General features: G+C 44.7%; 1 protein-coding gene across 1 annotated transcript in view; it reads right to left on the reverse strand.

The window, feature by feature from the left end:
• Positions 1-18062, reverse strand: part of LOC148502627 (uncharacterized) — an 87190-nt gene extending 69128 nt beyond the window's left edge. Inside the window, exons 1-6 of the mRNA XM_088449573.1 lie at positions 17992-18062; positions 12164-12313; positions 10889-11140; positions 10091-10784; positions 4366-5596; positions 3525-3871 (exon numbers count right to left, since the gene is read on the reverse strand). Of these exons, the coding sequence (XP_088305699.1) occupies positions 3525-3871; positions 4366-5596; positions 10091-10784; positions 10889-11140; positions 12164-12241 (2602 nt within the window). The 5' untranslated portion in view covers positions 12242-12313; positions 17992-18062. The remainder of the gene's footprint in view (positions 1-3524; positions 3872-4365; positions 5597-10090; positions 10785-10888; positions 11141-12163; positions 12314-17991) is intronic.
• Between the last annotated feature and the right edge of the window lie 121 nt (positions 18063-18183).

The raw sequence follows: 18183 nt of genomic DNA on the forward strand, positions 1-18183 counted from the left end.
ATCTGATACACACAGGTGTATTCCTCTGTAGGAGCAATAAGTAATCTCAGTGGTGCTGATGTCTGATCTCCTTTGTTTCCTTTAGTGTCAGTCCTATATATATGGGACTGTCACTATGACTGCTGTGGACATATTTTGTTTTGATTATTGTGATTTTACTGCCACCTAGTGGCAGATGATGCAATTCATTTGGTACTAAATATTTTGTATTGTTACCTATATTTTTGAGATAACCTTTTATTCTAAGGTACTACTGACTATATTGTTAAGTCATGCTATAATGTTTTATTTTTGAGTTTATGTCGCAGTCCCTCTACAATCTGTATTTTTTCTACTGTGGTTATTTTGGGTATGCATAAATATTTCATGATGACCAAAAAATCTGTTAAGGGCATTGCCTCTTAGGTGAAGCCACCTATTTCCACGGTGTCTTCCCCCTCTAATTCTCATGGCCCTTCCATCACTGCCCCATCATCACCCCTTTTGGCCTTGGGTGGGGATACTCAGCATTCTGTAGTTTTGGCCGCCCCGTCAGCTACAGCAGCGGCCCAGGAGATGTTACTGGTCATTAAGCCCCTTATGGAGCAACAATTCAAAGAATTTAGGGCCTGATTCAGAGCCAGACGCTCTGACCAGAGTGCTCGCTCTGAATCAGGGCCCTCCTACCTAAACTTGGAGCGGCCTCTTGGACACTCGCATAGCTGTGGGTTACCACCCACAGCTTATGCGAGCGACCATCGGGCTTGCGACAAGACCCTGCGGTAGGGTCTCGTTGCCGCAAGCCCTGGAGTGATTTTGGCTCTATCAGAGCCAAAATCACTCCCACTGACATCACTAGTGATGTCAGTGGGGCCGGACCCAGACGGTAGGCGTTCCCATGGGAACGCCTCCGTCTGGCAGCCACGCCCCCGGCACGCCCACCAAAGGGGGCGTGCTGTCACTCAACATCAACAGCACGCCCCCGTTGGTGTGAGACCCCGAGCGACGGCTTCCTCGTCGCTCGCCGGGTCTCGCACATGCGCACGACGGAGCTCCCTGTGGTTTCGGGGTGCTGCACCTTTGTGTGGGAGTACCTTTCCTGCACTGAAAATGTATGGGGGTAGGGGGGTAAGGTGCGCTCTTCCTGCTAGTAGTGGTGATGGTGATGACTTGTGTGTGTTTGTGAGTGGTGTTAATTGGAATGTTTCTTCTGGTGGTGGTGTTTTGGGAGTGAGGAGGGTGTGATTGGGTATGGAGTGTAGTTTGGAGTAATGTGAAAAGGGGAATGAAATAGGATCAAAATGAGGCCAGCGAGACACAGTAATTTGGGGCAAAATCTTTTATTGAGTAGTCACAATGCTGCTCTGTTGAGATCCCGGGTAGGTGGGTGGGGTTCAGTGATGAGTAATGATGACACTGGGGAGGTAGGTAGACCCTTTTAGGGGGCTCCTTCCTGTGCGGTTCAGTGACCTTGCACGTCACCCCTGCCTGACCTATGGTCGACAGTCTAGGAAGTCTCGGGGGTGGGGGGATTTGCAGAGTGGGTTGGAACACCTGTGCGGCGTCCCGCGTGTTGGTGTGAGTCTTGGCAGTACTTACCTACCGATAGGTTTTTTATTATGGTGATGTAGGTCGACGTTGCGACCGTTGCAGAGAGGTTGGAAGCTGCAGGTTTGTTGGTGAGCTGGATCAGTGTGCTGCAGGTGCACGGCTGTTCTGATTGGTCTGCGGAGGTCAGCGACCGGAGTATGCAGCTGAAGTTAGCTCTTGGTCATGCCGCTGGTGGTGTGGAGCCAGAGGTGTGGATGGGTGAGCCGCTGGGAGGCTGGGTTGCAGCGTGTGTGCTGGGACCACCCCTGGGGGGTGGTCTGCCCAGGATACCGATTAAAAAAAAGCCAGGGAGGGGGGATGTGGAAAGTGTGACCGGGATGGAGCTGGTCACTGGCGATGTTGGCTGGGCGGACTTGCGGCGTGCTCTTATCACTGACGGTCCCTCGTGGAAATGGGGATCGACGGTGGAGACAACCCTGGCCAGGAGTGAGTTGCTTAGCACACCTGGGAGCAGGGGGGAGAGAGGCTGGTCCGGGGTGGAGCCGGTCACTGGAGGTGTGAGCGGTGCGGACCAGCAGGTGGGTGGGCTGAGAGCTTTCTGCACTGGTGGTCCCTGGTGGGGATGGGGATCTTTAGTGGAGGTCAGCCTGGATCGGTGGCGGGTTTGATGTGAGGGTCTCCAATGCGTTTCGGCACAGGTGCCTTCTTCAAGGAGGCAGCGTTGCTTTTGAGTTTAGATGCGGAAAAGGCATTTGACACAGTGTCATGGGGTCATTTGCTTAAAATCTGAGATACAGAATTTTGGTAGACCTTTCTCGAAACTGTTCCGCTTTTTATTGTTCTCCGATTACTATAATTAATGGTACCTGTAGTTCCCCCATTACAATGACGAGGGGCACTCGACAAGGATGTCCTTTATCGCTATTATTTAATATAGCTATGGACCCATTGCTACGTATTCTCCATTCCTGGCCAGATTTTTAAGGTATTATGGTGGGCTCCCAGGAGCTTAAAATCCAGGCCTTTGCTGACAACTTATTACCCTATATCTCGGATACAGAACGTACCCTACCCAAAATTTTTGAGAAATTGTCAGTTTTCTGATGTATATGTACTATGTTATTGCTCTGATGAATAAAATAAATGTTAAAAAAAACAAGAATATATCCCATATCTATCCCTGAGTGATGACAGCCCATTAATGTAACAAACATAAAATATGACGTTATATAAAAGGTAGAAGAATAACACTACAAGATATTACACTGCATTTATTACACTATCAGTACATATTATAGCATCATCCTCTGTGCTCAGGAGAGGGATCATGATCTTACTATAGACATACACGTATACACAGAGACTCCACCCAGAGCACCAGGAACCCCCACATATAGGACAGTCCTTATTCCTCACACTTGTGGTGTCCTGGTGATGGCACCACTAACCGAATAACAATTTGTGTATCAGTCTCTTCACTTCTGGAAAACAAACCTATGACATTACAGTGATCAATTATGACATCACGTTTCTGAGCACCTGGCATCCTTGTATATCACTGGTTATTACCGGTAGGGAGGAGACTTATGGGAGGAACCTGTTTGTCAGGTGTCAGACCAAATGTCACATTACAAGTCATTATGAAGTTTACACAAGTCCCTGGAGCACTGTGCATGTTTTCCTGCACTCTTTTATTACTGCATACATGAAAATGAGTGTATATTATCTTGTGAGATGGACAGTAACAGGACATAAAAATACAATGTGAAAATTAGCACAAACCAGGCCAGCTCAGCCCTTTAAATAGCAAAAATAAATGTGTGAAGAGGAGATTGAAGAGCCCATCTCAGGAAATATATTATGCATGAGATTTGCTCTTTAGATAAAATATTTTCACTATCAGACTTTCCCATTTAAATGTGTGTGAATAATAACCCACAATATCTGACTTTAATGTAATTTCTCTCAAACCGAGCATGTAAATGGCCTCTCACCTGTGTGACTTCTCTCATGCGTAACAAGATGTGATTTCTGTATAAAACATTTCCCACACTCAGAGCATGAAAATGGTTTCTCACCTGTGTGACTTCTCTGATGTCTAACAAGATCTGTTTTCAGTGTAAAATATTTCCCACATTTAGTGCATGGAAATGGTTTCTCACCTGTGTGACTTCTCTGATATCTAACAAGAGCTGGTTTCAGTGTAAAACATTTCCCACACTCAGAGCATGGAAATGGTTTCTCACCTGTGTGACTTTTCTCATGTATAGCAAGATGTGATTTCTGTAAAAAACATTTCCCACACTCAGAGCAAGGAAACGGTTTCTCACCTGTGTGTCTTCTCTCATGTATAATAAGCTGTGATTTCCATGCAAAACATTTCCCACACTCAAGAGCATGAAAATGGTTTCTCACCTGTTCTCTGATGTCTAACAAGATCTGTTTTCAGTGTAAAATATTTCCCACATTTAGTGCATGGAAATGGTTTCTCACCTGTGTGATCTCTGATGTCTAACAAGAGCTGATTTCAGTGTAAAACATTTCCCACACAGAGCATGGAAATGGTTTCTCACCTATGCGATTTCTCTGATGTCTAACTAGAGCTGATTTATGTGTAAACCATCTCCCACACTCAAAGCATTGAAATGGTTTCTCACCTGTGTGACTTTTCTCATGTATAGCAAGATGTGATTTCTGTATAAAACATTTCCCACACTCAAGAGCATGGGAATGGTTTTTCACCTGTGTGTCTTCTCTGATGTGTAACAAGAGCGGATTTCTGTGTAAAACATTTCCCACACTCAGAGCATGGAAATGGTTTCTCACCTATGTGACTTCTCATGTATAACAAGATGTGATTTCTGTATAAAACATTTCCCACACACAGAACACGGAAATGGTTTCTCACCTGTGTGACTTCTCTGATGTATAACAAGAGGTGATTTCCGTGCAAAACATTTCCCACACACAGAACATGGAAATGGTTTCTCACCTGTGTGTCTTCTCTGATGTCTAACAAGAGCTAATTTCAGTGTAAAACATTTCCCACACTCAGTGCATGGAAATGGTTTCTCACCTGTGTGACATCTCTGATGTCTAACAAGATCTGTTTTCAGTGTAAAATATTTCCCACACTCAGAGCATGGAAATGGTTTCTCACCTGTGTGACATCTCTGATGTCTAACAATATCTGTTTTCAGTGTAAAACATTTCCCACACTCAGAGCATGAAAATGGTTTCTCACCTGTGTGAGTTTTCTGATGTCTAACAAGATCTGTCTTCAGTGTAAAATATTTCCCACATGTAGTGCATGGAAATGGTTTCTCACCTGTGTGACTTCTCTGATGTCTAACAAGAGCTGATTTCAGTGTAAAACATTTCCCACACTCAGAGCATGGAAATGGTTTCTCACCTGTGTGACTTTTCTCATGTAAAGCAAGATGTGATTTCTGTATAAAACATTTCCCACACTCAGAGCATGGAAATGGTTTTTCACCTGTGTGTCTCCTCTGATGTGTAACTAGAGTGGATTTCTGTGTAAAACATTTCCCACACTCAGAGCATGGAAATGGTTTATCACCTGTGTGACTTCTCTCATGTATAGCAAGATGTGATTTCTGTATAAAACATTTCCCACACTCATAGCATGGAAATGGTTTCTCACCTGTGTGACTTTTCTCATGTGTAGCAAGATGTGATTTCTGTATAAAACATTTCCCACACTCAGAGCATGAAAATGGTTTTTCGCCTGTGTGTCTTCTCTGATGTGTAACAAGAACAGATTTCTGTGTAAAACATTTGCCACATTCAGGACATGAAAATGGCTTCACATGTATATTAGCTGGCTGATGGGCATTATGCTTTGTTTTCTTTGTAGAACATGTGGCATTTATATTATTGGGAAAAATACAGATGTCTAAGTTATCAGGAGAACATGACACATCAGAAGGCTGAGTTGACATATCTGTACTGTGGGGAATTGGAGAATCTTGTCTGATATCTTTTATTGCAGAATCTGGAGATATAATTAGATGCTCCTGCGATATATTCCTTCTGTTACAGCCACCTGTTGGGAATATAATAAATGTATGGTAACAAAATAAGGTTAATATATAAAAAAAAATCTAAGTGATGAATTTTAGACGTTTAAAGGTACAATTTGTAAGTAACATTTCTCAAACTGTGCTCTCTCTCTCTCTACATGTGTGTATCTGGTACATATTTTTTTTTTAATCTGTGCCTGTTCCAGAGTTTAATTTGCAATGTGAAAGTAGGGTGTAAATATGATAGAGTTGAAATATGATTTAAAATAATTAAACAATTATTTGCATAATATAAAGGTGAAATAAAATACTGCTGCCTCCAGGACGGGTGTGCAACATCCATGAGATGTAATGAAAAAAAAGCTGTAACTGCAAATGCTTACCACGCCTGTGTAATAGTCACATTACCACACTTGTGTAGTAGTCACATTACCACGCTTGTGTAATAGTCACATTACCACGCCTGTGTAATAGTCACATTACCACGCCTGTGTAATAGTCACATGACCACGCCTGTGTAATAGTCACATGACCACACCTGTGTAATAGTCACATGACCACACCTGTGTAATAGTCACATGACCACACCTGTGTAATAGTCACATTACCGCGCCTATGTAATAGTCACATTACCACGCCTGTGTAATAGTCACACTAAGGCTCTGCATGTTCTAAGCACATTTATAGCAAATTTAGATTTCTTTCTGGGTCTGCATGAGACTCACAGGGCGCTGGTTTTATTAGTGTCGCAGTAACTGTATTTAAGTGACTGTTAAAATGAGACAGATTAATTTGATAATATTATGTTGATATTTACATGTTGCATTATATTGTGTTTATTGTAGGTAAAGGTTTTATATCATCTGTAAATAAATGTGCTAACTTATTACATATAATATCTTATGCTAATTAAAGTCCCTTTTTGTTAGGGCACACCCAGGGATCCACATAAACTCCTAGAGTCTGGCTAGAGAGGTTGTCACTTATAGCAACCACTTTTCACATAGAGATTTATATTCTCACAGATACTTGGATGTCCCCAGGTCTTATACTCAAGATAATAGGAGCTTATGATGGAAACTAGGTGGCAGCAGAGAGTAAGCTGAAGTGGGAAACAGGCTTCAATGAAACCGGAGCCAGGTGACCAGTGCTGAAAACCAGGAAGCAGAAGCTGAGACCAGGGTCAGCAAACAGGCAGAGAATGAACCAGGTACTGAGCTGGAAGGTCAGGAAATCAGGTCAGGAGCCAGGGACAGGTTGCAGGCAGTTCCGGGTGTTTAGGAACAAGCAGGAGGCACACAAAGGCAGGAACAGGTGCAGGGGAGTCAGGATTCCAGTAACAGGCAGAGAATGAACCAGGTACTGAGCTGGAAAGTCATGAAATCAGGACAGGAGGCAGGTCAGGAGCCAGGGACAGGGTGCATAGGGAGATCGAGCCCCCTCCAAATCAGGAACGCTGCCACTGGATAGAGCGGTCACACGGAGATCCAAGCTCTCTACAAACAGGTGAGAGCTTTCCATTGTGACACCGTGAAACAGACCGCTCATCCCAATAAAGGCGACCTTTGCTGACATTGGCCCTGATTCAGACCCACTCGCAAGCGGCTGTCCGCTCGCAAGAGGGTCGATGTTGTGCACTGCGCATGCGCACGACGGCAGGGGGCGTGCTGTCGATGTTGATTGACAGCACGCCCCCTTGGTGGGCGTGCCGGTAGCGTGCCTCCCTGACGGGGGCGTTCCCAAGGGAACGCCGACCGTCAGAAGCCGGCCCACTGACATCACTAGTGATGTCAGTGGGAGTGATTTTGGCTCTGATAGAGCCAAAATCACTCCGGGCCTTGCGGTTGAAAAACTCAACCGCAGGCTCCGGCTCGCAGTGGCGATGGTCGCGATGGTCAAGACCATCGCGGCCATCAACCTGCACGCTCGTACAGGCTGTGGGTGGTGACCCACAGCTATACGAGCGTCCAGGAGGACGCTCCATAATTATGGAGGACGGCCCTCATTCAGAGCGTGCGCTCTGCTCAGAGCGTACGGCTCTGAATGATAGCCATTGTTTTTACCTCCTGCCACCCAGGGAGGACATTATTATTATTTTTACCATACTTCAATTTGGTGGCAGGTGTTTATAATCATGGACACATTAATTTAATAGCTGGCGGGTCCGCATATATCTTATATTCAGGATATTGGATATTAACAATTTTGTTACACTGTTTATCTTCAATGATAAGATTGTTTTCAAGGGGTAAATGTGAATTTTAAATATGTGATTTAATACATTTTATTTTTAGAACACGAACCTTGCCATATATCCATTGTATTCACCCCCTGACCCACCGGCTGCTTTTTCATTCAGATTATTTCTTTGTTATTGGGACTGACTATCCCATTCAGCCGTGCTGTTTCAGGGTGTGACATTTAACTCATTCAGCGCCTGGGTACCTTTTTTTCCATTTTACAGGGTGCAGGCAGTTCCGGGTGTTTAGGAACAAGCAGGAGGCACACAAAGGCAGGAACAGGTGCAGGGGAGTCAGGATTCCAGTAACAGGCAGGAGGTATCAGGGAGCAGGTCAGCACCCAGGGCAGACAGGATACTATAACAGAGAGGCTAAGTCCTCACTGCCTCTCACCTAAGCAGACACCCAATCAGCATGCCCGCTGGGACAAGCCCCCTAATCTGCGTAAACACACTGCAGCTGCCGGGCTGTAAAGGGAAACAGCCAGGCAACAAGCCAGAACCAGAAGGCAGGGCAGCCAGCGTGATGACATCATGCACATCCTGGTAGCCTAGCAACAGCCAGAACAAGGTGGGGCTGTGTGAGGTTATATGAGTTTGGAGGTTATATGATGAATATACAGTACTGTGCTAAAGTTTTAGGCAAGTGTGGAAAAAATGCTGCAAAGTAAGAATGATTTCACAAATATAAGTATTATTAGTTTATTTCTATCAATTAACAAAATGCAAAGTGAATGAACAGAACAGAAATCTAAATCTAATCAATATTTGGTGTGACCACCCTTTGCCTACAAAACTGCACCAATTTTTCTAGGAACTCAGCAGGGAGGTTGTTCCAAACATCTTGAAGAACCACAGATCTTCTGTGGATGTAGCTTGCTCATATCCTTCTGTCTCCTCATGTAATCCCAGGCAGACTGGATGATGGTGAGATCAGGGCTCTGTGGGGGCCATATAATCACTTCCAGGACTCCTTGTTCTTCTTTATGATGAAGATAGTTCTTACTGACAATGACTGTATGTTTGGGGCCGCTGTCCTGCTGCAGAATACAATTGGAGCCAATCAGACGCCTCCGTGATGGCACTGCATGATGGATAAGTACCAGCTTGTATTTCTCAGAGATGATCATTATCACCTGTTTAGTACGATTGTTTAATCATACACCTGACTATAATCATATAAAATCTCTGACTTTGTGCAAGTGTACCTAGAAGAACAGATGCTGTTTTGAAGGCAAAGGGTGGTCACACTAAATATTGATTGGCTTAGATTTCTCTACTTTTCATTCACTTTGCATTTTATTAATTAATAAAAATAAACTAATAACATTTCTATTTATGAAAGCTTTCTTACTTTGCAGCATTTTATCCACACCTGCCTAAAACTTTTGCACAGTATTGTATATGGAGTTTCTCCCAAAACTATATTAGGACATGTTATATTGACTGTATTATAATTTCTCTATAACGTGTATCATTATAATCCTGTATTTCATACAAACACTGACATAATGTGAGGGGGAGAGCAGGAGTATAATAGGGGCTGATGGCTCCTGATGTATGAGATACACCAGAGAGTGTGGGGAGGAGACTGGTCAGATCTCTGGGCTGGTAACACACAGTGACATGATGTGAGGAGGAGAGCAGGAGTATAATAGGGGCTGATGGTTCCTGATGTATGAGATACACCAAAGAGTGTGGGGAGGAGACTGGTCAGATCTCTGGGCTGGTAACACACAGTGACATGATGTGAGGGGGAGAGCAGGAGTATAATAGGGGTTGATGGCTCCTGATGTATGAGATACACCAGAGAGTGTGGGGAGGAGACTGGGCAGATCTCTGGGCTGGTAACACACAGTGACATGATGTGAGGGGGAGAGCAGGAGTATAATAGGGGCTGATGGTTCCTGATGTATGAGATACACCAGAGAGTGTGGGGAGGAGACTGGTCAGATCTCTGGGCTGGTAACACACAGTGACATGATGTGAGGGGAAGAGCAGGAGTATAATAGGGGCTGATGGCTCCTGATGTATGAGATACACCAGAGAGTGTGGGGAGGAGACTGGTCAGATCTCTGGGCTGGTAACACACAGTGACATGATGTGAGGGGGAGAGCAGGAGTATAATAGGTGCTGATGGCTCCTGACTCCCCCACTGAGCAGATATATTTTCCTTATTAGTTTGTACTGACAGAGAAGGGTGTAGGATTAGAGATTGCTGTAGTGACTGAACAAGGAAAATACGCAACTTTTTCTGTAGTAAGTGAATATAACTCACCTGTGCTGATATCTGTAGGGATTTCCTCCTCCTTATACTGCTGATCACCCCTCACATACGTCTCTTCTCCCTCTATATCTTCTGCTTTATTATCAGTCACATAAGTCTTTTCTTCTATATCTTTTGACTTATCAGTCACATACGTCTCTTCTTCTCCATCTGTATTTTCTTCTTTCAAAGCAGTCACATACAGGTCTTCTTCTTCTATATCTTCTGCCTTATTATCAGTCACATACGTCTCTTCTTCTATATCTTCTACCTTATTATCAGTTACATACGTCTCTTCTTCCCCCTCTATATCTTCTACCTTATTATCAGTCACATACGTCTCTTCTCCCTCTATATCTTCTGCTTTATTATCAGTCACATACGTCTCTTCTTCTATATCTTCTACCTTATTATCAGTCACATACGTCTCTTCTTCTCCATCTGTATTTTCTTCTTCCAAAGCAGTCACATACATGTCTTCTTCTTCTTCTATATCTTCTGCCTTATTATCAGTCACATACGTCTCTTCTTCTATATCTTCTACCTTATTATCAGTTACATACGTCTCTTCTTCCCCCTCTATATCTTCTACCTTATTATCAGTCACATACATCTCTTCTTCTATATCTTCTGCCTTCGTATCAGTTACATATGTCTCATATTCTCCCTCTGTATCTTCTATCATAATATTAGTCAGCGCTGTACACTAACCAGAAATAGTTTTTGAATAATGTTTGATTTCATTAATAGACATTACACAGTAGGATATCAGTGTATAACACACAGATTTAGACCCTAAATGTCACCCACCTGATGCTCCTGTGGGATCTTGTGATTCTCCTCTGTGTTACTGTATACTATCCCATTCCCAGCAGTCATCTCTCCAGTCAGCAGTTTGTTGGTGAGTTCCAGTATCTTCTGGTCATTGAGTCTCTCATGTATCAGTGATAGAGGTTCAGGCACCGTGATGAAGCTCTGGGTCCTGCTCAGTCCTCCTGACACACGGGGATGGCTGCTGGGAGTCTCATGCTCACCGGATGTCTTCTTCACAACTGTGTAATCCTGTGTATTGGGGGAGGACATCAATGAGAAGGTAAATTAAACCTAAATGGGACTGTTTATTCAAGTGATCACTTTGCATAATACACAAGAAGACAATTTTCCAAATACATGTCTTGCAACAATCTCCTATATACAGGAAAATGTACAGTATATAATATCTCCTGCTGCTACAACATCTTTGTGTCAATGACAGAAAGAAAATAACATAATATGAGAAATGTAATAACTCCCAACTACAGTCAGGACTGATACTAATACCTGAGAACAGCTGCTCTGAGCGATGTAGGTCAGAGTGATGTCACAGTGACCCTCCCAGATCTCGTCACCTCCCAAGTCACATACCTGTGTCATTAATATAGATGTAAGTGATGTCACTGTGACACCCCCAGATGTCCTCGCCTCCCCAGTCATGTTCCTGTATTATTACTATAGCTATAAGTGATGTCACTGTGACACTCCCAGATCCTCTCACCTCCCCAGTCATGTCCCTGTATTATTACTATAGATATAAGTGATGTCACAGTGACCCTCCCAGATCTCGTCACCTCCCAAGTCACATACCTGTATCATTAATATAGAAATAAGTGATGTCACTGTAACACCCCCAGATGTCCTCACCTCCCCAGTCATGTCCCTGTATTATTACTATAGAAATAAGTGATATCAGTGTGACACTTTTATATCTCCTTACCTTCCCAGTAATGTCCTTGTATTAATACTATAGATATAAGTGATATCAGTGTGACACTCCCAGATCCCCTCACCTCCCCAGTCATGTCCCTGTATTATTACTATAGATATAAGTGATATCACTGTGACACATCCAGACCCTCTCACCTCCCAGTCATGTCCCTGTATTATTACTATAGATATAAGTGATGTCACTGTGACACTCCCAGATCTCATAATTTCCCCAGTCATGTCCCTGTATTATAACTATAGATATTAGTGATGTCACCGTGACACATCCAGACCCTCTCACCTCCCCAGTCATGTCCCTGTATTATTACTATATGCTCTCACCTCCCCAGTTAGTACGTAGATGATCTCCAGGGTCAGATGTAAGATCCTCTCAGTCCTGTGACTCTCGTCCTTTTCCATCCTCAGTGAATCAGTGAGAATATAGAACGTGTGATGTGTAATAAAGACTCTGATTCCTCACAGCAGGACTGTCTAGGAATAAATAGAATATAATACACATCACAGAGAACACATGTAACACAGTCAGACATGTAACACTAAGTGACCAGTAAGTCTCCCCTATCCCCTCAGCCATAGAGCCCTGGTCAGTGTCTGTCAAGAGTTCCCTGTGACCCAGCCCCATAAGACTTCTCAGAGGCTGTTACACAACACTGTACTGCATAAGGTTACATCAATGCTCCTCTCCTGGCCGGAGGTCTTATTCCTCCCAGACACAAATCAGATGCTCTTTGCACCACTGGAAATAAGCTACATTGGTGTTAGGACACAGGACCTCATTCAGAGGTGGTCGTTAGATGCAAGCGGTCGCTTGCATCCTGAACGACCGCCTCCTTGTCGATCGCTAAGCTGTGGGTTAACACCCACAGCTCTAGCGACCGACATGGGTGATGGTCGCGATGGTCAAGACCATCACGGCTTACGACCAGACCCTAAGGTTGGGTCTGGGCACTCGTAAGCCCCAGGGAGCTTCCTGCTCGCTCCCCACTGACATCACGACTCCGTTTGCCTGCCCAACAAATGGGGCGAGCTGTCAATCACCATCGACTGCTCGCCCCATCTGGAGCGAGACCCCTAGCGACGGCGCGCCCGTCGTTAGCCTTGTCTCGCATATGCGCACGACGGAGCCGGCTTCGTCGTGCGCATGCCCAGTGGGGCAACATCGAGTCAGTTGCGAGCGCGACCGACTCTGAATGACCCTCACTGTCCTTTATTTTGAATCTGGCCTGCAGCACCTCTGTGCCACCAGAGGTGCTGCTGATGTATTCTGACATTGTCTCCTCACATGCAGGAGTTAATATCACTCCCCTGTTTAACCACCTGCACCTGTCTCAGATACTATTTATTCCTGCCCCTCACTATCCACCCTGCTGGTTATTGACTGTTTTTAATGGATTGTATTACACGGCCTGAACCTGATCTCCTCTACTGGACTTCTGCAAAATGCAACTCCACTGATGTCTGTGAGTCTGTCTCATCTACTCTGCAGCTTTTTGCCTTTGCTTGTATATAGCTTGTATATCTCCAGCCTATAATATGTGCAGCTAAAGCCAGCTGGGCCTCTGCAAGCTGTCCCTCCTATTACTGCATGTGACTCTGACTCACCCACTCTGCAGTATATGGTTCTTGTTTGTATCCAGTTTTGCAGAACTTCATGTTTCTGTTACCACTAGTTCCCGTCCGGTTCATGTATCACTCCTGGCTTCTCTGCATTGTCTGCACTATGGTTTTGTTTCAATAAACAATTTATATGTCACTATGCTCCTGACTCCACAACGGTCATTACAGGTATCCAGTTATATAACAATGGGACAGAATCGGGTGCTTTCCAGATAATTTAGTTTCTGTTTTAATGTCACCCTAGAAATGGACAATGTCAGATCCCATAATTACATAAAATATAATTACACAAATTACACTATTCACTCTATTTCCTAGAGACATACATATCAGATACATGCATACATACATAGAAATAATATCCATGCATAAATACATACATAATCAGAATGGGGCATTGCTGAGGTTTTGTCACAAGCTCTGGGAGTGATTCCTGAAATCCCCCATAACTCTCTCCTGGGACATGGCCAATACGTTATCATTCCTCGCACATATATATGATACATTATTCCATTATAAAGCCTCACGGTGGATAAGCATTACTGTTATCTGCTCCTTAGTGTGACTATCTATGCCACTAATATGTGGTTTCCTAAGCAAAAGACATAAATTCAGGAGCCTGGAACCTTTTCGAAGCAGCTTTGAGGAACACAGACGTGACCTGGATCGCTCAGAGCAGCTGTGAGGAACACAGACGGGACCTGGATCACTCAGGGCAGCTGTGAGGAACACAGACAGGACCTGGATCGCTCAGAGCAGCTGTGAGGAACACAGACAGGACCTGGATCACTCAGGGCAGCTGTGAGGAACACAGACAGGACCTGGATCACTCAGGGCAGCTGTGAGGAACACAGACAGGACCCGGATCACTCAGGGCAGCTGTGATGAACACATACAGGACCCGGATCACTCAGGGCAGCTGTGAGGAACACAGACAGGACCTGGATCGCTCAGAGCAGCTGTGAGTAACACAGACACGACCTAGATCGCTCAGAGCAGCTGTGAGGAACACAGATGAGACCAATGGGAATATAAAGAGGAGAGAAGGAACTGGAGAGAAGATATCTACTGGAAGGAACATGATGCTACCACCAAAAAGATGAACAGAAAGAAATAATAAGCAATGTTTACGATCAAGTCCTCAATAATGCCCACATTTATCTCCTCAGCCAGGGATTATCCTTTAGATAAATATATAGGTAGGCGCTACTAAGGTACTAGTTTTACCCTAGCTGCTGGTCACATTAGGGGTATCCCCACCCCTCTGCTACAAATTTCTGAATAAATGATGTGACCAAGTGCTCCAGAGTAGTGACAATCGTGTTAGTGTTAGTATTTGTGTGTCTGTATATTCGAACGTGCAGTTATTTCAATAGTGTTTTCGCCCAATAAATGTTATATGACCTAACAGAGAATTTCAGTCCTGAAAATATTCTGTAGGGAGGGTGTTCTTAGATTATATATAATAACACTGGGTGCAATATCTTAGAATTGGGTATGTACAGTATAACTCATAATTAGCGTTCCCACTAGGCTGTTTCAGCAGGGAATTTTTAAAAGATCCATAGGTGGAGCTAATATCTCACTAGTGATTCTGTGAGGAGAGCTGGAAAGCATGCACTGTTTGGGGTCCTGAGGACAGAGGGCCTGATTCAGAGCCGGACGCTCGGACCAGAGCGCTCGCTCTGAATCAGGGCCGGGTTACCTAAAATTGGAGCGGCTCTTGGACGCTCGCATAGCTGTGGGTTACCACCCACAGCTTATGCGAGCGTCCATGATGATGGTCGCGATGGTCAAGACCATCGCGACCATCGGGCTTGCGACGAGACCCTGCGGTAGGGCCTCGGTGACCGCAAGCCCTGGAGTTATTTTGGCTCTATCAGAGTGGGGCCGGACCCAGACGGTAGGCATTCCCATGGGAACGCCTCCGTCTGGCAGCCACGCCCCCGGCACGCCCACCAAAGGGGGCGTGCTGTCACTCACCATCGACAGCACGCCCCCTTTGGTGCGAGACCCCGAGCGACGGCTTCCCCGTTGCTCACCGGGTCTCGCGCATGCGCATTTGGGTACCATCGACCCGCTTGCGAGCGGGTCTGAATGAGACCCAGAGTTTGAGAACCTGTGTTCTAGACAAATAGGACTCTTCTCTAAGACTGAGGCTACATCCCCCTACCCCTATTACACACAGGGCGTAAGGGTCAGAGAAAGTCTGACTATTAGTCACCAATGTATAATCATTTCAGGTGTTTCTGTATTACTTACACACTATTATTATACACTCATCATTATTATTATTATAGACTTCAGCAACTATTTCACTCATATCACTAAATATTATCTATTGCTATTAATTACGTATAATTTAGTTATTCACAGTCACAACACCCAGCAAGCACTTACTCCTAACATACCTGAAAAGAATACACGGATTACATTTATATTACATAATATTATCTGTTTAGTCTCACAAGTTACTTATCCACATCCTCAGACTTGTGTATAACTGTGTAACCATGTAATTGGCGTGGTAGCATGTGATATGACCGCAATCAGCTGTGCGTCAATAGACAAGGTCCCCGACCACACCACCGTGTCCCTCAATTTTTCAGGGATCTGATCTATATATATACAGAACGAATGCCCTCTGACTCCCCGAACCACCCTACAATACTGCGGCAGTCTGTGACCGACGAGATCACTTCCGGAATCGCACCCCAGAATGCCGTACAAAAGTCATTCTGGAGCGCATGTACCAGGGACAGATATTTGGCTGATCTCTGCAAGTACAGAGATTAGCTGCAGCAGAGGGCACTGGTCATCAGGTAATATCTGCATGTGGGGGAGTATTGCCCATGGGGGGTGGGTGGTAATACTCCCAGCGGGGTCTATAAGCATCAGGGGTGGGGGGTAATGCTCCAATAAATAATTTGGGTAGAAAAGGTAAAAAGGGTGGGCAAAACAGTAAAAATTCATCAAAAGGTATTATTAATTGGGAGCCCCATATTGGATTACAGGTTATCCTCACCAGGAATATAATTACATTCCTTGTTATTCCTGAGGTCAATACAAGTTGATCTTTTTTGTCAGGAAAGCTGTGAGGTCTGTTTTTTGGCACGTGGTAGTTCCTTGTTGTGTCCTGGACACCGCTCTATAATTATAATACCACATAACAGTGGACCTCATTCAGAGCCGGACGCTATTTGCGGACGCTCGTTCTGAAAAAGGGGCCGAATATTTAAATTGAGCGCTCGCTCTTTGCGGTCTGTTGACGCCTCTATGGCTGAGCGAGCGTCCGAAACATGTGCTCGCTATTTTGTAAAGACGCCCCTTGGCTGCTCGCATCATACGTCATCTCCGCTATTTATTAGATTAATCGAGTACATCGAAAGGCGTATGAACTGCTCGCAATTCTTGTGGTAGGATTTTCCTACCGCAATCATGCAAGCAGTTCAGGCTAAAAGACAACCAAGTGACGTGGTCGATGACGCTGCTTTGTTAATTATGCACATCCTTAAAACACCCGTTTTGACCGTTTGGCACGCCTGCGTTCGGATCTCCACTCCCCGTTTTCAAGCACCTTCCCCTGTTACCACCCACAAACGCCTCATTCTGTCAATCAAATTACCAGCCCCTCGCTATTTTGCGAGCACACGATTTCCGACCGCACTGACTGGTTGGCGCGTGCGCATTACGACCCATACGCATGCGCAGATGTGCGAACATCGCTCGGAGCGAGCAGCCGCTTACAAGCGGCTCTGAATCAGGCCCAGTGTGTGCTGGGAGCTGTGTTTATTCCCCCTCATATATCACTGTACAGTTCCCTCCCCCTATATAATAATAATACCACATATCAGTGTGTGCTGGGAGCTGTGTTATTCCCCCTCATATATCACTGTACAGTCCCCTCTCCCCTATATAATAATAATACCACATATCAGTGTGTGCTGGGAGCTGTGTTATTCCCCCATATATCACTATACAGTCCCCTCTCCCCTATATAATAATAATACCACATATCAGTGTGTGCTGGGAGCTGTATTATTCCCCCTCATATATCACTGTACAGTTCCCTCCCCCTATATAATAATAATACCACATATCAGTGTGTGCTGGGAGCTGTGTTATTCCCCCTCATATATCACTGTACAGTTCCCTCCCCCTATATAATAATAATACCACATATCAGTGTGTGCTGGGAGCTGTGTTATTCCCCCTCATATATCACTGTACAGTCCCCTCTCCCCTATATAATAATAATACCACATATCAGTGTGTGCTGGGAGCTGTGTTATTCCCCCATATATCACTATACAGTCCCCTCTCCCCTATATAATAATAATACCACATATCAGTGTGTGCTGGGAGCTGTGTTTATTCCCCCTCATATATCACTGTACAGTCCCCTCTCCCCTATATAATAATAATACCACATATCAGTGTGTGCTGGGAGCTGTGTTATTCCTCCTCATATATCACTGTACGGTCCCCTCTCCCCTATATAATAATAATATAATATATACAGGACACGTTACCTGGTTCCGACTCTCAGGAATGTCTATGACAAAATGGCAGCTAAAGCCCTTGTGGCCCCGCCCCCTCTGCTCTGTGACTGGGAGACTATAAGAATATGGCCGCCGGTCACCGTACATGAGGACACCATTATACTAAGCCGCCTGATTGGCTACTCGCTGCTGCCAATCACCGCACTGAGAGGAATGAGAGGA

Source organism: Taudactylus pleione, unplaced genomic scaffold (genome assembly GCF_031769625.1).
Source record: "Taudactylus pleione unplaced genomic scaffold, aTauple2 ptg000488l, whole genome shotgun sequence".
Lineage (NCBI taxonomy): Eukaryota > Metazoa > Chordata > Amphibia > Anura > Myobatrachidae > Taudactylus > Taudactylus pleione.